Source organism: Tubulanus polymorphus, chromosome 2, assembly GCF_964204645.1.
Source record: "Tubulanus polymorphus chromosome 2, tnTubPoly1.2, whole genome shotgun sequence".
NCBI lineage: Eukaryota > Metazoa > Nemertea > Palaeonemertea > Tubulaniformes > Tubulanidae > Tubulanus > Tubulanus polymorphus.
The window spans coordinates 25,309,547-25,332,649 of record NC_134026.1 but is presented as its reverse complement, the minus strand read 5'-3'; the positions used below and the strand labels follow the sequence as shown (position 1 = coordinate 25,332,649).

At 35.7% G+C, this 23,103-nt stretch overlaps 3 protein-coding genes and 1 long non-coding RNA gene across 6 annotated transcripts; 1 reads left to right on the top strand and 3 right to left on the bottom strand.

Moving 5' to 3' along the window:
• Positions 1-4,289: 4,289 nt before the first annotated feature.
• Positions 4,290-4,780, bottom strand: LOC141900765 (uncharacterized). Its single transcript, XR_012618762.1, has 3 exons — positions 4,739-4,780; positions 4,557-4,630; positions 4,290-4,478 (listed from the first exon to the last, which is right to left on the bottom strand). It is a non-coding gene; the product is annotated as an uncharacterized LOC141900765 (long non-coding RNA).
• A 4,683-nt stretch (positions 4,781-9,463) lies between these two features.
• LOC141899095 (uncharacterized) lies at positions 9,464-11,219 on the bottom strand. The gene is made up of 3 exons (XM_074785248.1): positions 11,094-11,219; positions 10,836-11,009; positions 9,464-9,736 (listed from the first exon to the last, which is right to left on the bottom strand). Exons 1-3 carry the CDS (start codon positions 11,217-11,219, stop codon positions 9,464-9,466), a joined length of 573 nt encoding a protein of 190 aa, XP_074641349.1.
• Positions 11,220-18,712: 7,493 nt separating this feature from the next.
• LOC141900383 (LYR motif-containing protein 4-like) lies at positions 18,713-19,313 on the top strand. The gene is made up of 3 exons (XM_074787263.1): positions 18,713-18,840; positions 18,981-19,101; positions 19,179-19,313. Exons 1-3 carry the CDS (start codon positions 18,758-18,760, stop codon positions 19,236-19,238), a joined length of 264 nt encoding a protein of 87 aa, XP_074643364.1. The 5' UTR covers positions 18,713-18,757; the 3' UTR covers positions 19,239-19,313.
• A 213-nt stretch (positions 19,314-19,526) lies between these two features.
• On the bottom strand, positions 19,527-23,103 carry LOC141899487 (anaphase-promoting complex subunit 7-like). 3 transcript variants are annotated; one of them, XM_074785838.1, is made up of 16 exons: positions 22,953-23,103; positions 22,466-22,588; positions 22,291-22,359; positions 22,104-22,190; positions 21,898-22,013; positions 21,701-21,814; positions 21,450-21,537; positions 21,278-21,373; positions 21,099-21,187; positions 20,898-21,012; positions 20,677-20,818; positions 20,502-20,602; positions 20,270-20,427; positions 20,081-20,197; positions 19,872-19,986; positions 19,527-19,791 (listed from the first exon to the last, which is right to left on the bottom strand). In XM_074785838.1, the coding sequence occupies exons 1-16, from the start codon at positions 23,016-23,018 to the stop codon at positions 19,738-19,740; spliced, it is 1,650 nt and encodes a 549-aa protein (XP_074641939.1). In that variant the 5' UTR covers positions 23,019-23,103; the 3' UTR covers positions 19,527-19,737. The 3 variants fall into 3 exon arrangements, with proteins under 3 accessions (XP_074641939.1, XP_074641941.1, XP_074641940.1); XM_074785840.1 differs by having other exon boundaries at positions 19,883-19,986; XM_074785839.1 differs by having other exon boundaries at positions 20,270-20,403.

Sequence of the window (23,103 nt, the reverse complement as noted above, 5' to 3'; positions counted from 1 at the left end):
AAGCATATATACGTTGTTATGAAATAAGAGCAGTTTCAAACCAAATCAAAAAGACACCATTTTCCTCAACGTTTTTAAGCCAATGGTATTCGAGGTTGACTGTTGGCTGCCAAGACCTCCATAGCTCTGCTTGCTGAAAATGTGTATGAAAAATAAAGGACCTCGATAATCGCAACTTCGATCAGGACGTAAATGATAGAAAACACACTTCAAACTGCCGTGATCTTTGAGTGATGGACTGCTGAAAAAATACACAGATAAGAAAAATCTATATAGAATATTTCTATGACAATAATGAATTCTGATAGATTTCCAGACAGCTTTTACCTGCTGCTGGTGCCGCGTGTAACCGGTATCTCATCATGAAATGAGAGTAAAACTGCAGTTTTTATTTCTATTGCTGCATTTCATTCTGAAAAGAAAGAGAAAAAATAATCAGTGACAACACAGCAGCAAGTAACATATCAAAAATCTCAATCAATCAGACAATGCAGGATTTCTCTAAATTACATGTATACAGCTGTAGATTACAGACTGATTGAACGGTTACAGATACGTGTAACATACAGATACAGAGTACAGATCACTGTATTACTTCCGCCTGATATTGAACAGTGATTTGTTCTCTCATCTTCACTATTCCCATAAGTCTAACTAAAACATTGTAACATTTCAACTCACCTAACCTCCCGTCCCGACCCTCCCTCACCCCTTCCCTCCCTCCCTCCCTCACCCCTTCCCTCCCGCCCGCCCTCACCCCTTCCCTCCCTCCCTCCCACACCCCTTCCCTCCCTCCCTCCCTCCCACACCCCTTCCCTCCCTCCCTCCCTCCCACACCCCTTCCCTCCCGCCCACCCTCACCCCTTCCCTCCCGCCCTCCCACACCCCTTCCCTCCCGCCCTCACACCCCTTCCCTCCCGCCCATCCTCACCCCATCCCTCCTGCCCGCCCCCACCTTCCCATCCCCCATCCCTCGATGCCCTCCCACCTAGCCCTCCCTCAATATCCTCCCATAAAGCCTACATAACTCTCTTGTCTTATCTGAAACCACTCATCTCTACAATAACTACTAAATGATTTGCCATTTTTCACGATCATATTAATTTCATATAAACAAATCGAATAAATATACTTAAACAATTGCATCATTGACAAGACTCATGGATACTTTCTTTACAATTTTGGAGGCATTCAGATCATCTCAAATAATCATATGCCTAGTTCGCAAACTAATCACAGTCTTGAAAATCACGTGGCCTCATTTTTACAGATGATTTATTTGTCAATTTCGAGGAATTCATTCAAATTATTCCTATTATTTCTTTGCCCTCCAATATGACAATATATCATGTTGGGGATTGTTCAAACCAATTCAAGTTTCATGGTATGTTGCAGCAGTTCTCTGTAAACAGATTTCACAGATTTCGTTTATCAATTTGAGTTGTAGAGAAGTTTTATCTCCAAATTATCAAACCAAACCTAAGAAACTCAACTAACAATGTTGTAAGGGAGGGAGATATGGAGGGTTCACCCGAACCAAGGGAGTAAATCCAAACCAAACCTCCACACTCACAAAATGTGAGAAGGGCAAACACAAATCAAGGACAAGAATGATGCCCGATTCAGCTAGATCAAAATACGTATTGCTATTCATGTCACCACTCTCATTATGAAACCATTGTGGACTAATGACAGTTGATAGTCAGATTAGACATCTCTATACTCTCTACTAAAGGCTTTATATGAGCAAGTTGTTTTATGGAATTCTATTCATTCAGATTTATTATTCATGTGCTGATGTTAACAATATATACACCATAAAATCTGTCTGATTTTAATTTGATTGTCAAGTTTACACTTGAACCCAGTGGAACAAATAGAACTCTGACCATATTTCATCATTTGCCATTTTTCGTTTTTACTGTCTTTTGTCTGACTTTAAGTGCTTGCGTCGAGGTAGGGATATACCCCTGTCCGCCTTCTGAGCGTGCAGGACACTAAACCTTTGAATTGCTCTAGGAGCCCACTCTTTACACTTTTTTTTCTTTTCTCTTTTTTTGAGTCGAGGTAGGAATAGACCCCTGCCCGCCCTCTAAGCGTGCAGGACACTAAACCTTCGAATTGCTCTCGAACCCCACTCTTCATCAGCATTTTATGCTGTTTTGTTTTGTGGCTAGAAGCTCACATATTTTTCTTTTCATATGGCTTTTTCTTATTGGCTATTTCTAAAATGTTCCTCTCACTGGCATAATCATCAGTTCCGACTGGGGTCAAGTTTGTCTTTTAGTGACAAACCGCAAAATATCTGTGACTAAGATATTTCAGTTGAATTATTGAATCCCTCACTGTCGCCAATAAAACCAGTAGCAGCAGCAGCAGCACTGATACAGATGAATCGTTCATTAACAACGTCATTAGTTCCACATAAATCATTTAATTTTCAAACAAATAGTCGTGAAGACAACAAAAGTAAATTATAAAACGTTTCATCCATGGTCCTGATTTGGTGCCCAAAGAGTCTAAGTTTGGTTCACAACCATGGTTTAGTGACCAAAAAGTCAAAGTTTGGTAACCAAAGAGTCAAAGTTTGGTTCAAGGATGGTCCTGGTTTAGTGACCTAACTCGTCAAAATGTTTGGTTCACAACCATGGTTTAGTTACCAAAGAGTCAAAGTTTGGTAACCAAAGAGTCAAAGTTTGGTTCAAGGATGGTCCTGGTTTAGTGACCTAACTCGTCAAAATGTTTGGTTCACAACCATGGTTTAGTTACCAAAGAGTCAAAGTTTGGTAACCAAAGAGTCAAAGTTTGGTTCAAGGATGGTCCTGGTTTAGGAACCAGAGTCAATGTTCGGTTCATGATCTTGTTTTAGGGACCAAACTAGTCAATGTTTGGTTTATGGTCCTGGTTCAGTGACAAAATTATACACTGAATGGGTTCAAAATCTTGTACTAATAGATTAATCAAAAGATAATGCACTAATAAACTTTAAGTCAGAAATATTGTACTAATTACAGTCTCAAATGATGCATTCATCAAAGTCTAAAGAGCTATGTATAAAAAGTGACTAATTGAAGCACTGATAAAATTCAAAATATTTAAACTACAGAGGATGAAATAACTTTCATAAACTGATATGATCGTGAAAAATGGCAAAACAATTCAACTAAGATAAGTAAAGCTACCCATTGATAAAACACTAAATCTGTGTAACGATGATATTGTGTAGAGAATCCCACAATAATAACGAAAAAATAGTATAATGTCCGAAAATGTTTCCTTGGGCTATATTTATTCAACGTTTCGACTAAATTCGAAATAGTCATTTTCAGGAATAAGAAATATAGCTGCAACGAAGCGACAACGGGTTTACTGACTCAAGCAAAAATGCCAAAGTTATGTTGTAAAGCTACTATACATATTTACAATGGATCTGAACAATAAAGAAGTGAGTTCCAGAGGTATAGGGTATCTATGCCCTACACTCCTCCTTCCAAATTCCTACCACTGCCCATCTCCCTACCACCCCATCCCTCCCACACCCTATCTCCCACCCTCCCAGATCCTATCCCTCCCTCAACCCCTTCCCTGCCGCCCTCCCTCAACCCCTTCCCTCCCGCCCTCCCTCAACCCCTTCCCTCCCACCCTCCCTAACCCCTTCCCTCCCCCAACCCTTCCCACCCTCCCCAAACCCCGCGGTTAGGTGAGCTGAAATGTTACAATGTTTTAGTTAGACGGATGGGAATAGTGAAGATGAGAGAACAAATCACTGTTCAATATCAGGATGAAGTAATGTAGTGATCTGTACTCTGTACACACAATGTTACACATATCTCTAACAGTTCAATCAATTTGAAGTCTACAGCAGTATAATCTAGGGAAATTCTACTCTTAAGATGCATATCTGATTGTGATGAAGGAATATTATTGATAATAGTTGTATCATTGACATCAGGGACTAGTTTCGTATTGATTGGAAATAACATTGGAGTTGATCGCAATTTTAAAAACCTGTAAACTGGCTTTATCTTTTTTGAATCCCTGAAATAACAATCCCAACCATAAACTAATCCTTACCAAAGACATTTGAATGAATTGAATAAATGCAACAGCTTTCTGTGATTTCATTTCAAAACATGGTTTAGCCTATATCTTTAAAACTTGTCCCTTAAAATCAAATCAACAACTGAAAAACAAAGATAAATGTAACTTATCTTGAATTTCGATTGAGTGATTCTCGCTGTCCTCTGCTGAATCCTAGAAAGTCTTATTGTAAAACAGTGATTCCTTGTTGTCCTGTGCTGAATCCAAGAAGGTAACCTTATTGTGAAACACTGATTCTCGTAATCCTGTGCCGAATCCAAGTATCATAGTAAAACAGTAATTCCCGATGTCATGTGCAGAATCCAAGACAGTCTTTTAATGTAAAACAGAGATTCCTGATGTCCTGTACGGAATCCAAGTTCCCATTGTAGTGATACCTATGATAGACAAATCTAAGATTGTTTTCTTTCTTTAGAACTAAGTGCAGAATTATCAAATTCAAAATTCAAACTTACCAATTAAATTTTTCCTTCCAATCTGTAGTTGATTTATTCAGGGGCTTCTCGATCTACTACGGTTTAGGTTTCAGCTGCGGAGTTGAACATGAAATATAAAAAAGAAAGTAATGAAGATACAGTTAACACTATCTGTTACCGAAACTGATGGAGAGAACATCTAAAAGATGAAATAAGCTCACATTGCTGTCACTGTTCCTGATGTCACTTCACTTCTTTTATGTACACATCTACAAACGAAAACAGAAACTATCAAAACGAGACTGAATAAAAACAGAATGAATTCACACAGAAATCAAAACCAATTGACATTTGAAGAACCATTTCCAGGGCTAAGGCAAGGGGGCAAGGGGCGATTGCCCCCGGCCAAAGTTTGGAAAAGTGCCATTTTTGCAAACATTGTTATATCCTATTACTGCCTGGCCTCAAAATTGTAATGCTAGGTATGGCCCTAATTCAGAACAAATTACAACCAGCGGAAGCTGAGAGACTGTATGTCAGCTCTAGAAGTTTCGGACCCGCTAGATTAACAGGATCCCATTCTTGCTTCGCTTGACTGACTGACATGACATAGTCGACATCGTGTGCGCCTGCTCTGAAAATGGTTACCCGCGCAATATCTGAGATGAAATATTTTTAGCCAATGTTATACATACTTACCGAATATTGAAATACTGATTTTTGGGGTCTGAAAGGAGGGAGGGTTTTTGAAACTAGGTGGTGAGGTTTTTGCTGTTCAATGCCGAGCACGCCATTTTGATATTGCGTCGTAGTCTTAGATTGCCGCGCCGCGCATTTCAATATGTAAAATAATGACAATGTCGCTGCTATTACTGTTGTATGCGAATAGTTGAGGTCGAATCCCAGGCACAGGATTCGGCCTTCACGAAGGGTTCTGACGGGAAACGTGTTCTCGAATCTGGTTTTACATCTCGGGACAACGAACAACTTACAGTACGTTCACAGTTTGGAAGTCCTTGTCACCTTCATCCTTGCGCCGCCGACCGGGCCGCGCCCGCGCCGCTGCGGCGCCGGCGACGTGCCGCAGAACGATTGGTTTCCAATAACTACAGCATCGACCAGTGCGTAAATATCAAATTCGCTTTAGAAATATGTTAAACAATAACCAATTGCGATAGTTTTGAATAGTTTCGGTAGTGTTTTTATCTATTCATCCTCGGAGTGCTCCTAAAAAGATTATTTTGCCTACAGTCCTACTGTGGCATGCAAGTAACCGTCCACAAAGTGTATAGGGGCAGCACTTGACGGTAAAGATATCACACGGTTTATCTGGCATGCGAGTACATCGAATCAATTCAATTGTATTATATTGCTCACTTTCTTCGTTCGCTATAATGTACCTACGTGAAGTGAGCCTGTTATTCCAGCCTCGTATTCAGATATAGTGTGTACACACTGTATAGCTGCCTGTAGATACTGGTTGACATGAAATGTATAACTTAGCATGACGGAGCGATGATAACTAACGTAAACGTTAGTATATAGCATCGGATACTGATACTCAAATTTCTCTGAAACAAAAACTCCAGGTTTCGTAAAAACTGAGTATATTACTGAGTAGGCTCGATTGTTCAAGTAGATATATAAAGTAAATGTCTGTGCATCGATTTGTTCAGGTATCATTTCAACTCACGATTGCATCATTCCACGATATCTAAAATTTAAAAATTCAAACTCAAATTTCTCTCAAACTAAAACCTGGGGCTTTCTGAAAATCGAGTATAATATTAAGGAAACTCTTTTCTTTAAGTTGATGTAAAGCGGATGTCTGTGCATTGATTTGATCATAATAAAAAACGCGTCATTTCAATACACGATTGCATCATGGCGCGATTCAGAAATTTAAATTTCAAAATTAAATATCTCTAAAACTAAAACCTGAGGGTTCCTGAAAATTAAGTATATTAATAAGCAAACTCTATTCTTTAAGTTGATTCAAGGCAGATGTCTGTGCATTGATTTGATCATAGTAAAAAAACGCGTCATTTCAATACACGATTGCATCATGGCGCGATATTCAGAAATTTAAATTTCAAAATTAAATATCTCTAAAACTAAAACCTGAGGGTTCCTGAAAATCAGGTATATTAATAAGCAAACTCTATTCTTTAAGTTGATTCAAGGCAGATGTCTGTGCATTGATTTGATCATAGTAAAAAAACGCATCATTTCAATACACGATTGCATCTTGGCGCGATATTCAGAAATTTAAATTTCAAAATTAAATATCTCTAAAACTAAAACCTGAGGGTTCCTGAAAATTAAGTATATTAATAAGCAAACTCTATTCTTTAAGTTGATTCAAGGCAGATGTCTGTGCATGGATTTGATCATAGTAAAAAAACGCATCATTTCAATACACGATTGCATCATGGCGCGATATTCAGAAATTTAAATTTCAAAATCAAATTTCTCTAAAACTAAAACCTGAGGGTTCCTGAAAATTAAGTATATTAATAAGCAAACTCTATTCTTTAAGTTGATTCAAGGCAGATGTCTGTGCATTGATTTGATCATAGTAAAAAAAACGCGTCATTTCAATACGCGATTGCATCATTGCGCGATATTTAAAAAGTTAAAATTCAAAATCAAATTCCTCTTAAACTAAAACCTGAGGCTTTCTGAAAATCCAGTATAATATTCAGGAAACTCTATTCTTTAGGTTGATTTAAGGCAGATGTCTGTGCATTGATTTGATCATAGTAAAAAAACGCGTCATTTCAATACACGATTGCATCATGGTACGATATTCAGAAATTTAAATTTCAAAATTAAATTTCTCTAAAACCAAAACCTGAGGGTTCCTGAAGATTAAGTATATTAATAAGCAAACTCTATTCTTTAAGTTGATTCAAGGCAGATGTCTGTGCATTGATTTTATCATAGTAAAAAAACGCATCATTTCAATACACGATTGCATCATGGCGCGATATTCAGAAATTTAAATTTCAAAATCAAATTTCTCTAAAACTAAAACCTGAGGGTTCCTGAAAATCAAGTATATTAATAAGGAAACTCTATTCTTTAAGTTGATTTAAGGCAGATGTCTGTGCATTGATTTGATCAAAGTAAAAAAAACGCGTCATTTCGATACGCGATTGCATCATTGCGCGATATTTAAAAAGTTAAAATTCAAAATCAAATTCCTCTTAAACTAAAACCTGAGGCTTTCTGAAAATCCAGTATAATATTCAGGAAACTCTATTCTTTAAGTTGATTTAAGGCAGATGTCTGTGCATTGATTTGATCATAGTAAAAAAACGCGTCATTTCAATACACGATTGCATCATGGCGCGATATTCAGAAATTTAAATTTCAAAATCAAATTTCACTTAAACTAAAACCTGAGGGTTCCTGAAAAGTAAGTATATTAATAAGCAAACTGTAGTCTTTGAGTTGATGTAAAGCGCATGTCTGTGCATTGATTTGTTCATAGTTAGATTGCCTGTTATTGCGACACACGATTGCATCATTGCGCGATATTCAAAATTTAAAAATTCAAACTCAAATTTCTCTAAAACTAAAACCTGGGGTTTCCTGAAAAAACGATTATATCAATAAGATGACTCTATTCTTCAAGTTGATGTAAATAAGATGTCTTTGCATTGATTGGTTTATAGTAAGAATTGGTGTTATTTCAATACTCGAAGCATCATTGCGCGAATATTCAAAAATTTAAATTTCAAAATTAAATTTCTCTAAAACAAGATGATTGATGAAAATATTGAAAATACGAACATATTGATAAACGGTTTAGCGATATTCACTGGAAATTATGTCGATGTAGTCTATTAATCAAAATCGCCCTCTTTCATTAGTTTAGTATTTTGCACCTATGTTTTGATTTAGAATCAGCAGTGCGCATATTACTGCCTCAACAAAAACGTGCAGAAAGTGTAATGTTGGTTATGCCAACGTGTATCCGCTCCTCTGATGACGTTTCTGTTGCTAGGTTTTCCGTTTTAAGTCGCAAAATGGGGGTTTGAATTGAACTGTGCAATGAACAAATCAATTCTGGCAAATGTAGATAATGACTTATACCAAGTACATTGTACTTTCCGATACTTCCAAAAATAAATCCAAATAAAAGCTCGCGTTCCGTTATATGTTTTTTCTTTATTGAATATAAAAGAATCCGTATAATGTAAACTTTTTAGTTTCAAGAGGCTGAGAGGTTTTAGTGTCAATGTGTCAGAATAATTGCTTTGCTTGAATTGTTATCCAAACTAGTCTTTAAGTGTTCACACTGATGAGCACTTTCCCCCAGGCTTAAGGCCAATATTCAAGAGTTATTCTAGTCTAATAATAATAATAATCCATTAACTATACTATATACACTCTATTATTCTTATTTTCAATAATCGTAGTTCTCCCAGTCTAATGTCCTAACGTATCATATAATACGTTGTATTATTCATTCAATTTATTTCTAAAAAAGTGAAACCCAAATCATAATATTCCCCTCCCCTCAATCTACGTTCCCGTCCTTGGGGACATTCATATAATAGCCATCATATACAACATATATTGAGCTGAAAAAATAAAATCATTTTCCTAAAAAAAGATCATATATCTAGCTGAAAAAATTAAACATTTTCCAAAAAGAGATCACTTAAGTAAAAGAGTGTCCCGCACCAAAACCTGACGCGAGCTTTAGACCCCAGGAAAAAACACTTTATTGATGGAAATTCAATTACATGATAGCTGCAATGTTATATATATATAGTTCTTTAATATATTGTGTACATCGCTGCCATCAAAATCCGTGGTTCACGATCCTGATAAAAAGTGGCTCCGAATCCATTAACGCAGGGCCGGGAGTGTGATCAGAAACGTCAGGATGTGTAGGTGTAATGAACTAGAATTCTTCGATTTTAGAGTCTAATCTATCGAAACATCTGGTTCTTCAAAATCAAAACTTCGATCCCCGGTGTCTCCTCGGTACATAGTCCGTGCGCAATATTAGCCCTCTCCACTCGTTCCGCGATCTTACTTCTGGGGTCAGCTGACAGATTTTCCTTGATGTATTGCATAATATAACGATGCAGGCGTTCTATTCCACGATCATTTAAATGCAACCCATCCAAACGATAAAATTCTTGTTTGACGGAGAATTGATCTCCTTTGTTTTTGCGTTCCTGACTCGTTTCGAAAATACGCTGAAATGAGACAACACAATCAAAATGCAGGCTATGAAAATATACCATTTTACAGATGTTAGCCGCCTTTTTGTTAGCGTACGGTACTAAACTTTGTCCTCTATTGTTAGATAACTTTTTTCTCTTTTTAAAGGATTATTTGTGATGTGTTCTATCATATTTAATTGGTTTGTAGGTGAATTTTGCCATGTAAGGAGCATTCAAACCATGGGAATACGTATCTTGTTTGTTTTCAGTTATCTAAAATCTACGAGCAATTATAGATGATAAATGATTGCAAAAGTCAAAAATACTCTTGAAACCAGCAAATAGGGAGTAATTTTGAATTCTTCATTTTCGTAGCAAATTCAAACTTTGATTGACTTTGGAGGAGGAGCTTCTTAGTTATCAACTCACTGACCACAAGCCTGCTGAATTATGTAAACATAACAGCTGTGTGTTTTTTATCTTGTAAGCTGTTGTTAATTAATTGCCTTCACCGGCAATGGTTTTTACTCGGAGCAAAACTTGTTTACTGGGTAAAAAGGAAATATGATAAATTTGTAATTCGTTTCTTATAACTAGATTGATTAACCCTCAAATTTTTAAGAAAATCGGACCTAAAATAAAAACAAGGAAGTTTTTTACCCATGTTCTTGCCTTTAATCAGAAATAATCCCCAGAATCATGGAAGGTGTCATTCAATTCCATCAGTTACAGATTTTTACTCGTTTTACTCGAATTATTGGTCGAGTAGTATACAGGGAGTAAAAAACAAGTTTTTTTGTCTGGCCAGTCCGGGGGCCGTGCTGAGATACAAAAAAATAATGAACTTCGAATCCCTACGCATGTGGCAAAAACTGGCCACGGGTTTTTTTTATCATTCTCATGTCGCATTGTTGCGAATTTGAGAAACACTAGAAATGTTTGAATGCTGCCAAAATGTCAAAATCCACCTACAGGCCAATGAAATATGATAAAACACATCACAAATAATATTTAAAATAGAAATAATTACCAAACAATAGAGGACAAATGAAAGTACCCTAACAAAATGGTGGCTGGCAACTGTAACATGGTATTAGTTTACGGTATACATTTCATGAATATATATATTTACCTCAGTTTTCATGAAGGAAACCCTTTTGAACCTGGGTTCGCGCAGAAGCTTCTTCGTTAATCTATTAACTTTCTTCCGCTTCTGATCCTTCACCTTTGAATCATTTCGTGGAAATATCGGCAACAGAAGGATTTTGGTTGATGGCATCATCAGCGCGAGATAACCTAAAAAAAACTAGTATCAAGAGGAATTTAGTCATTCGTCATTTAGTCATTTGAATTTTCTGTAATTTTCTGCATAAACTGTTGAGTAACTAACCTGGTATGCCTTTACTATATCCTTTGGTTGAACATTTTCGTTTAAATCGTTAGTTCCGACCCATACTATGAGAACGTCCGCGTATTTTATGTCGTCAATTATTTTCTCACCGACGATTCTACGCATTACGTCAATGCCTATTCCTGGCCAAAAATGTGTCTTATGATTTTCCGATTCCGGGAAAAAACGACCCATGCTATCACTTAAAAGTATCGTTTTCATTTTGAATGTGTGCGCGCTCATGTAAACCGGGTAATAATCTGGTAAGAACTGGTTTGAAATTGTTGTGCGCCTTAAACTAGGTAGAGCAGTCACTTTTGCTTACGCAACAGATAGTTAAGCAACGTAAGATTATCTAATATCAATGATTTATAAAAATGTTTATACGTCCATGAAGTAGTTTTGTTTAAAGATTCAATGTTACATGTACGTATGATTGAATAATGAGGATGTAGTGGAAAAATCCCAACGTTTTAGTTAGCCACTTAATAATTTCAAGATCAGGATAATAATTGTTAGGTTCAAAGAAGTATATTGTTCATTTATTTTGCCGCATAACCAAAGCGTTGAAAATGATGGAATATAACTTTCTATTTCACCTACACATGCTGTTTAATGGGAATGTCTATTTGAGATTAGCTGACACCCTCAGATGAGAAGTGAGGACCGATAAAACACAGCGAAATGTGAGGAATAGATACAATCTATGCCTAGTATAAAAACATTTATACTGTATAGTCCTTATGAATATTGCTAGTGTACTACTAATTACAAAGAATGTCGTGCAGGCGTGAAATTCGTGTTAGTTGATACTTGGTTTTTCGGATTTTATGCCTGTTTGATGGTGATTTCAAAGTCACTTCTGCCAGAAGTTCGATGTACGATTTCCACATGATGTTAAATGTTCTTTTATCGCTGAAGGTTAAGTTCCATGCTCCTTTACCCTTGTGGCGAAATTTCGTCACGGGTTGGGGGCGGTCTGTACGCTACGCATGAACAAGTTTTTGGTGCCAAATGAATGGTCGTTTATATGTTTTAGTATCGATTTCATGGTTTCGTAGACTTTTGGACCATTTAAGTTTGGACGCTCCGCGTGACGTCACCCACTGCGTGCAATGATCAAAACAAACACAAAGACAAACACGATGTGAAGTCTATTCATAATGAGTTGACGTGCGGCTTTTTCTCCACATCAAAGAGCAGCTACTGCTGTGAGCTGTCAGATAGCTGCTACACAAATGATCCATCACAGATGTGCTGACCCACTGCAGCCCAGCGTCCACCAAGAGTGAATAACTACACACACATAACTTGCATCTCCAACCACTCAGTTCTTTAATATTACCAGGGAGGTGGGAGTTCACTCCCACCTCCCTGATATTACACAAGTCAGTTTATAATGCAAATGATTTGGTTGACAAATTCATTATAAATATCAGCGATGATAAATGAAGAAATCTCACACTTCGAATTTAAAATTATACGATCAAATTTATTATTACGAAACCACAACGTTTCGGCTGTTGACTAACAGCCATCATCAGGTGGAATGACCAGAAAAACAAGTTACAAAGCATATAAACTCACAGGATCTAAAATAGAAGCAGTGTGTCAAAACTAAAGATAAACAGACCAAGCAATAAAACACCAAGGGGTACCGTGGAAACCACAGCAATTCTAAACAGTTCAGAGTAAAAACAAATTATGTAACTAAGTGAAGTGGACTGAAGAGGGTGGCGATAACAGAGTGACACATAGTGACATTAACCCAAATCTAATAAAGAATTGATGTGTCTGGATAATAATTGGTTATGTGGAGAAAAACCAGTATTTAAATTAGTAGATAAATTGGATTTCGAAAGTTTACATATTAGGGCTGATTCCACTATGTGTCTCTTATTAATATCTTTACAAGGATAAATAAGTTTCGAATTCTGAAAGTCAAATTGGTGATTAGTTGTAAAGACATGATTTGCTATTCCACTCTCAGGCTTTTGGTTGCGGATATCTAAGTTGTGTTCTTTAATACGCTGACTAAGATTACGTCCCGTTTCGCCGATGTACATCATATTACAGTCTTTACATGATGATTCTTCGTCTGAATTAGATTCAAACTATGTGATATGGATGCATCCGCAAAAGAGAGTGACTGGGCAGAAGATTATCGTAACTTTTTACACACTTATAGCTATCTGTTTTCAGAGCCTATTTTGATTTGTTAGTTGATACAAATTACCTGGCTCGCGATAAAGTTTTTCCTATCATTTACTTCGACTAAAGCATAATATATGTAACCGACCACCCAAATCAAGTCAAGTTGAATATGGGTACAATGTCGAGATGAAAACATATCCATGGTTTCCACACGAGAAAAAAAATAATCAACTCAAATTCAATCATGATAAACCCGTCCTTGTTCCTCGAGTAAACAAAAATGATGCCTTGTTTCTCCGCAGCGGCCGGGTCAATTTTTGTAAAATTTGATAAAATTAGTAAACAGTTCATTTCTAGAGCTGCTGGGTTTGTTATGGTAAAATTGATCACGATTTTTTAAAAAAAAAGTAATGTATAGGGTAGATAGGCGGCCGGCCGGGTCAACTTCTAAGCTCAGCAGAGCGGGGAAACAAGGTATCAATTTTTTTAGGCTTAAGCTAGTAGTAAATATATAAATACCATTTAGCGAGACAAATGTATGATGACAGAATAACTGCAGTCTAGATTATTTCATTAACTGTTTTGGACACTGATTATGTACCGTGCTGCTTTTCAAATAGGGAAGTTTCCAGTTACAGGCGCCAGAAAATAGAAATTGTCGCCTTTCAAACGATAATTTTGGTGTCAGAGGGGGGATGGACGACAATAAATCGTGCCAAAGGTTTTACTTAAAAAAATAAATAAATCTATCCAACAACGGTACCTGTGGGACCACCTCAAAATGACGCCTAACTGGAAACTATTACATCACATGGCAACGGGGTTATCTAATATTCAAAATGAATGATGATTCTGTTTCGCGTATTTTTAGAATTACTCATTTTAGAATCACTCTAATCCGTGTAATGTTGATAAATAAAAAAGTTTCGCAATCGAATATAATGTGATAAAATATGGAAGCAAAACCGGCTACTGACTACACACTGACCGGCTACACAGCCACGGTCAGGTGCAATTTCCAGTAAAGAAAAAAGCATACACTCACAGTACATTAGCAGGGTTAGCGGTAAAGGCCCCTTATTCTAAGTTAGGTAAAAATCCTCTACCTTTTGAACGGAGTATGAAACAATAACTATAAGGCGGATTTAGTCATATTTATTTATTCAATGTATCTATATTTTATTGTACGGTGTACATAAGGATACCATCAACATACCAATTACTTTATACTACATTCTCAAAGTTATCGCACAGCTCGAACATATCGCAAGTTTGAAACAGGTCACCGCACAGTTAAAATGACACTTGCTTGAATTTAAAATGTTTAAAATATTAAGTGCATTATTTCAAATTTCTTTTTTTTCGCATCGCTCAGTGAAATGTAACACAAAGTAAAAATAGTCCACCGTTCGACGATGTTCCAGTTCTAATTGAAAAATGTTACAAATTAAGAGTTCACTTATTCTATGAATTCCAACAACCCCTTATTCGAAGAAATTATCATATGATTTACGGGATTTTTACCGAGGGAATGTTTTCTCACTACTCATTAGCAGAAGCTGTTCAGAAAGTATAAAAATGTGATCTTTAGTCAGCGCATCAAAGAACATAAGCCTGAAAGTGAGGTTGCTAATCCCATTTTATCACCAATTTGACATAAGAACTCGTTATTTATACTTTAAAAAATGCAGACACATAGTGGAATCGGCCCTATAGGCCTAAATATAAACGGGAGAAATTTAACTTATACAGCATTCACTTTCATACTGGGTGAAATTTTCCACATAGTAATTATCGGTATCTATCTATACGTATATATCAACTCTTTATTGAATATCCGTTTATTCTACAATGGACGTCATAAACTAGATTATACTCCTTGATTCTACTAATATGTGTTTTATCATATAATTCACAGATTTTTGTGGTTTCTACGGTACCCCTTGTTGTAAGACCATGGACCAATGGACGCTAATACGAAGGGACGTAAAAAAGCGGCGTTAGATCATGACCAGAGCTGTAGACGGATCATATGGCAACGTTGAGATGGCTTTCCGATGAGATGACAGTATTTTGCCAATTATAGCCCCGCCGAATAGCTCTGAGCTAAGAGCAATCAAGCTCATTGCGTTGAGTTCATAATCTTACTTTACTATTTCGATTGAAACTAAAATTAAATTTCCAGTTGCGTCAGATAGCTTCGCCGGGGACAGTAAAAGAACTGGGTACATGTTACATCACCCATGATTAGTGACGGAGCAAATAAGCAAAACTAGGAAGAAAACAGCGAGAGGTACCTCAGTAACCACAGTCTTAACAATCTTTGACTCCATCCAATACGAGTATTAAAGCCCATGATTGGACATTATGTAACCATGGACAAGCCTACAGCAACACCAAGCTGCCAACATCAACCGATAATCTTGTTGGTAACGCTATTTTTGTTAAAATTGATATACTAAAAGTGGATTGATTTTTCTTCATCGTGGATATACACTTTAGTATTGCATAACATAATTACATAGCGTTGCGTTGTTCCAATTTCCTTTACTTAAAACGTCAAGCGCATGTTGTTCTATAAGTAAAACCTGAGGTTTCTTGAAAATTAATGATGTCGGTGCAATAATCTGTTGTATTATTTCAATACACAAATGCATCTTTCGGCAATATTCAAAATTTAGAGATTCAACTAAAATTTTCTCTCAAACTAAAACCTGAAGCTTTTTGAAAAATGGACTTTGTTGAGCCTATCCTCTCTAAAGTGATAAAGAATTGATTTGTTCATAGTTAGAATACATGTTATTTCATAGAGGATAGTTAGATACACCATCGATACACAATACACACTGTAAGGGAATTTGACTGTAGGTTTACAGTAGCCTACCAACTACTGGAAGAGTTTCATTTCAGGCGAATGAAATTACTCGGAGACTCCCACATACATTTTGGGGCGGCACCTCCTTTAAGTGTATAGTTTTTTACTATGATCAAATCAATGCACAGACATCTGCCTTGAATCAACTTAAAGAATAGAGTTTCCTGAATATTATACTGGATTTTCAGAAAGCCTCAGGTTTTAGTTTTAGAGAAACTTGATTTTGAATTTTAACTTTTTAAATATCGTGCCATGATGCAATCGTGTATTGAAATGACGCGTTTTTTTACTATGATCAAATCAATGCACAGACATCTGCCTTGAATCAACTTAAAGAATAGAGTTTCCTGAATATTATACTGGATTTTCAGAAAGCCTCAGGTTTTTGTTTTAGAGAAATTTGATTTTGAATTTTAACTTTTTAAATATCGTGCCATGATGCAATTGTGTATTGAAATGACGCGTTTTTTTACTATGATCAAATCAATGCACAGACATCTGCCTTGAATCAACTTAAAGAATAGAGTTTCCTGAATATTATACTGGATTTTCAGAAAGCCTCAGGTTTTAGTTTTAGAGAAACTTGATTTTGAATTTTAACTTTTTAAATATCGTGCAATGATGCAATCGTGTATTGAAATGACGCGTTTTTTTACTATGATCAAATCAATGCACAGACATCTGCCTTGAATCAACTTAAAGAATAGAGTTTCCTGAATATTATACTGGATTTTCAGAAAGCCTCAGGTTTTAGTTTTAGAGAAATTTGATTTTGAATTTTAACTTTTTAAATATCGTGCCATGATGCAATTGTGTATTGAAATGACGCGTTTTTATACTATGATAAAATCAATGCACAGACATCTGCCTTGAATCAACTTAAAGAATAGAGTTTGCTTATTAATATACTTAATTTTCAGGAACCCTCAGGTTTTAGTTTTAGAGAAATTTAATCTTGAAATTTAAATTTCTGAATATCGCGCCATGATGCAATCGTGTATTGAAATGACGCGTTTTTTTAGTATGATCAAATCAATGCACAGACATCTGCCTTAAATCAACTTAAAGAATAGAGTTTCCTGAATATTATACTGGATTTTCAGAAAGCCTCAGGTTTTAGTTTAAGAGGAATTTGATTTTGAATTTTAACTTTTTAAATATCGCGCAATGATGCAATCGTGTATTGAAATGACGCGTTTTTTTACTATGATCAAATCAATGCACAGACATCTGCCTTAAATCAACTTAAAGAATAGAGTTTCCTGAATATTATACTGGATTTTCAGAAAGCCTCAGGTTTTAGTTTAAGAGGAATTTGATTTTGAATTTTAACTTTTTAAATATCGCGCAATGATGCAATCGCGTATTGAAATGACGCGTTTTTTTTTACTATGATCAAATCAATGCACAGACATCTGCCTTAAATAAACTTAAAGAATAGTTTCCTGAATATTATACTGGATTTTCAGAAAGCCTCAGGTTTTAGTTTTAGAGAAATTTGATTTTGAATTTTAATTTTTAAATACTGCGCCTTGATGCAGTCGTGTATTGAAATATTGCATTTTTTACTATGATCAAATCATTGCACAGACATCTGCCTTAAAGAATAGAGTTTCCTTTATAATATTCTCGATTTTCAGAAAGCCTCAGGTTTTAGTTTAATGGAATTTTATTTTTTGAAATTTAAATTTCTGAATATCGCGCAATGATGCAATCGTGTATTGAAATGACGCGTTTTTTTTACTATGAACAAATCAATGCACAGACATCTGCCTTGAATCAACTTAAAGACTAGAGTTAATATACTTAATTATCCTCAGGTTTGAGTTTAAGAGAAATTTGATTTTTAATTTTAATTTTTGAATATCGTGCCACGATGCTATCGTATATTGAAATGACGCATTTTTTACTATAATCAAACCAATGCACAGACATCTGCTTTACATCAACTTTACATCAGAGTGTGCTTATTAATATACTTAATTTTAAGGAAGTCTCAGGTTTCAGAGTTTCAGAGAAATCTCATTATGAATTTTAACTTTTTAAATTTCACGCAATAATGCAATCGTGTATTGAAATGACGCGTTTTTTTACTATGATCAAATCAATGCACAGACATCTGCCTAAATCAACTTAAAGAATAGAGTTTCCTTAATAATATACTTAATTTTCAGGAACCCTGAGGTTTTAGTTTTAGAGAAATTTGATTTTGAATTTTAATGTTAACATGTTGAGCCATGATGCAATCGTGCGTTGAAATATTGCGTATTTTTTACTATGAACAAATGAAGACATCTGCTTTAAATCAACTCGAAGAATAGAGAAATTAATTTTCAGGTAGCCTTGTTTTACTTTTATAGACATATTTGAATTTTAACAGGCATAATTGATGTAAAATACATTTCGATGAAAATCTATGAAATTTACGAAAATCACTACACATTTTAATTATATAAAACAATTATTGATCACTCTTCTGCCCCGGTGACTTTATTGAATGATCGTCGTTTCGTCCGGTCAAAGTGTTAAGTTATACATTTCATGTCAACCAGTATCTACAGGCAGCTATACAGTGTGTACACACTATATCTGAATACGAGGCTGGAATAACAGGCTCACTTCACGATAGTCTATAATGTCTGTGTCCAGAATAAGTATCCTACAGCTATATAGAGCGATGATGCGAGAGAGTAAAAAGTTTACAGGATACAATTACAGGTAAGCTATCCCAATCGGTAGGGATATAAATCTTCGAAAAAGGTCTGTTTGTTGGGTGTGCGGATCTCCTCTATCTTTTAACTTTTAGTTTAAACTAAATAAAGTCTTAATTCAGCTAAAACATTATTCTTTCTTTGAAGGGAATATGCACTAAGACGCACTCGAGATGGTTTTAAAGAACACAAAGCTAAAACGGACCCAGCGGAGATTGCTAAACTTTACAATATTGCCCAAGAAAATTTTGCAGTCATCAAAAGACAGGTAGATTAGAGATAAACCGTTTTATTTTACGATTGTAATTGATGCACAGATTGTTGTACCCTTACTTTTAATTTCAGGTGGTTATAAGTCAGTTGTACCAGCAGCCGAAGATAGTTATCGAGGAAAATGGCAGTTAAGAATAGATGAACGTATTTGTTGTAATATTGAACTGTGTAGTTTGCGAGTGAATAGTTTATAATAAAATATTGTAAAATGAAATATCAAGTTATTGTCATCCTGATTTATGTCACCAAAAACCTTAGTCTCTGATTATGTACCACGGATGGTTACACGAGGATCGCAGTGACAGAGATCACTGTGGAAACAACCACTTCCAGGACCGTGTGAAGTCCTAGGAGGTCCATGGATAGATGGATGGATGGCAGTAGCACTAAATGAATTCAATATCTAAATGCATACTAATAATTCTTTATTTACAAACTGACATTTACAATGAAAATATAACTGTACAACATAAACTTTACACTTCCGTCAAGAATGGAGCAGAATTAATATAGGTTGTTGTACAGTACATGAACTGTTTGAAACTGAAGTGTGTCGTCTGAAGTGTATCTCGTAAAACTATCAAACGTTGCTCTCTTGGCATGGTGTTTTTTATCACAGTTAGCTATCAAATCAGAGATCAGTATCTGACCATGCGCTATCAACATCACTCCTGTCTAATGCATCCTAGAATACAATAATAAATTGTTCAAATATTACATGAACGAAAAGAAAAGAGTTAAAGAGTGTTTCTAATGCAGTGATACCTCATTCTCACTTAAGTCTTCTATTTCCATGTCATAAGTGTTTTCCATTGCCATGTCGCATCTTTTTTCCACTTTCTCAATTCCATCCTTTGCCTGCGCATTGTTCGGATCCAAACTGTTTTAATAAGAAACCAATCTGAATTACCGGTAGCCCGGAGGACTAACCTTTTGACAGTAAGTTTTCAAATATTTTATAGCCAAAAACATACCTTAAAGCGATACTGTATTGATCTAGGGCCTCTTGATGTTCATTCGTCTGTGTTAAAAAGTTTCCAAGCATCAAATGCAAGTTACATGTACTCTGCATGCGTAACTGCTTTCTTAAACTGAAATGAATACCTTAAAACATGTGAAAACTGGAAAGATTGAGTTCAGAATCATGTATTTCCTGTACTTACAGCGCAATACCAGCATCACATTGTTGTTGTGTGGAAAGTATATCGGCCATCACGTATACAGCTTCCAAATATGTGGGATCCAATCTCATTGCTTTCTCTAGGTAAGTTTTTGCTTTTTCAACAGTTGTCTGTTCCTTAGCCAAAACAGATGCATAGAGCTGCAAAAGGGGTATGATACGCATAATTGAGTGTTAAAACTGACAAAAAAACAAGAAACTAACAGAAAACCTACAGTCAGCGACCGAGCAGAAGTTCCCAGTTGTTTCAATGCATTTGCAGCATAAGTGATTGCTTCTCTAACCCGGAAACAAGATACATACGATTCGACTAAACCTTAAATTGTAATTAATAACACAGTCAGATACAAATAGAAAATTCAAATAAATACACATTATACGAAATGATACCTTTATGGACCTCGTATCTGTATGGAGTTAATTTAAGAGCTTCACGGAAATGTAAAATTGCTTCCTGTGTCCTTTTGAGTTCGAGTAATCCATGTCCCTTGAGCAACAGAGCTTGTTCATTGCTATTATCCAGTGTGAAAGCCTTAAAAATTAAGTCAGCTTAGGCTGTTAAGTTAGCTTAGACTAGTGAAATTGAAATTTCAGGCACAATTGTGACATACTTTTTGGGCAAAATACACAGCTCTGGTGGTTTTTCGTGTTGCCATACAGAAGAACCCAAGGGCAATCCAGGGTTCTGGGGCTTGATCATTCACAGCTATCAGATGGCTCGATAAACTAAAATTAATTACAACTTAAGAATTACATGGCATGCCATCATTGAATATTCTGTGACTTGTTACATGTGTTCTCATCTGACTAACTTTTCTAATTCTTTCACTTCTTTGTCTTTGGCTAAGATTCCGGCTAACATGTCCATCTTTCTTAGTTGCAATGGTTCCAAGGCGTGAGCCTATAAAATACCGGTATCAATCAGATGATAGTCAATAGAATGGTATACGGAATGTATACAGAAGAGTTTTATAAAGTTGTTCATCCATACCCGTTGTAAAACAAGTTTAGCAGCATTATAGTCGCCATTAAGTAAGTGTGCTTCTCCGAGGTTACATAAAATATTAACATTATCCCGCAATGGACTCTGAAAATGATTAAATAAGCTGTTTACAATGCCCGAGTGATATACCCGAACTCAATAATGGTAATTTCATGATTACCTTGGCATCGAGTAATGAATAACAAGCAATAGCACTCCCATATTCCCTACTAGATATAAATGCTTGACCTTTAATCCATGACTGAAGCCTAAAAATCACAATTATTACTTATTAGTTTTTCATAAGGTAATATGTCAGACATGCCTGACAGTTCAAATGATTTTCTAAACGGCAAATATTTTGAAGTCACTAATGCCAATTTGTAGCAGAAGTCTAATTGGTTATAAGACTTATAAACCACTATATCTTACCACTCAGCGCTGCCCAAGGCACTGGTACCTGCAGAAATCAACGAAATAGCTTCACTTGCTTTCACTCCCAATGAAAGTAATCCTTTTACAGCCTCAAGTGACAGTGGACATTCCCTAGAAAATTCCAAATGGGAAATAATGACACTTGTAAGATTGTAAGAAGCTGATAGTGACAGCAAACTGATGGCATTACGTACCTAAGGACCTCTTTAAAGCATGTGATTGCAGAACGGTCATTTCCAGTTTTCTGATAGAGTTGTCCGAGAGCTTTATTTATCTTAGCAGTTCTCTGTCGACTACTGATTCCTTCAAGCTAAATAGAACCAAAAATGATGACGATACATGATTTGGAGACAGGGTTAATACATTATGTTGGAGTGGAGGATTTGAAATATGTACGTACTACGCTAATGGCATCTCTGTACTGTTTAAAATGCATGTAACATCGGTACAACTTATATTTGACATCTACGTCAGGAAATACTTCCAGCTAAAATGTAAAATGACAAAATTGAGAAATATCAATAATTGTAATACCAGTGGGCTGTATACATAAGGGAGGGAGTATTTCAAAAGAAGTGGTAACTTACTGGTTGAGAACCTTTGCCTTTAGTTTTATTTATCAGTTTCTTTAAATGTAAGGCCTTCCTGAAAGCCACCTGAAAAAATGGAACAGTTGTCAGAATCATAGTTTCATGACATTTAATAATGTATTGATGACTTAATCATTTAAAGATTTGAATATCAATTTAGATCGATGTATACCTCTGCTAATTTATACTCGCGCTGGTGAAACAAGGAGTTTCCATAAAATACAGTTATCTGGTATTTTTGTGAAACAGTCAGTAACTCAGTGTTATGTTCACTCATTGTCAAAACCAAACCACACTGCAAAAAAAGAAAGTGTACATTTGTCAAAAAATCATTATCATATCAAAACCAAATGAAGTGCCCAAACAGTTGTCTGGGCTGGTAGTAGCTGCTTTTTCATTTATTAAAGAACAAACATACATAGAGAGTGTGTAAATTTCTTGATTTAAAAATCAGACAGTAAAAATAAGAAAGAATCGACACTACTAACGTAGTAACGTTAGGCTAGTTGATCATTCATGCGTATATGTAGATATAGTGCAGATTCCTCCCCCGTAACTGGAGCCAGTTTTGATTTTGTTCAAATTATTGTCCAAACTCCAACTAATAAGTAATAATATATAAAGACTAAATTATAAATCCATTGTCTTCATCAACTTACCGTCATTTTGAGGTCATCGTATAGACCGGCATCGTATAATACTTTCACCTGGTCGTAGATATTCATTTTGATGCTCAAAGATTATGCAAAAATACAAATATTTATCAGCAAATTCTAGTTTAAGACATGAAAATTACAGGAATATATTAAA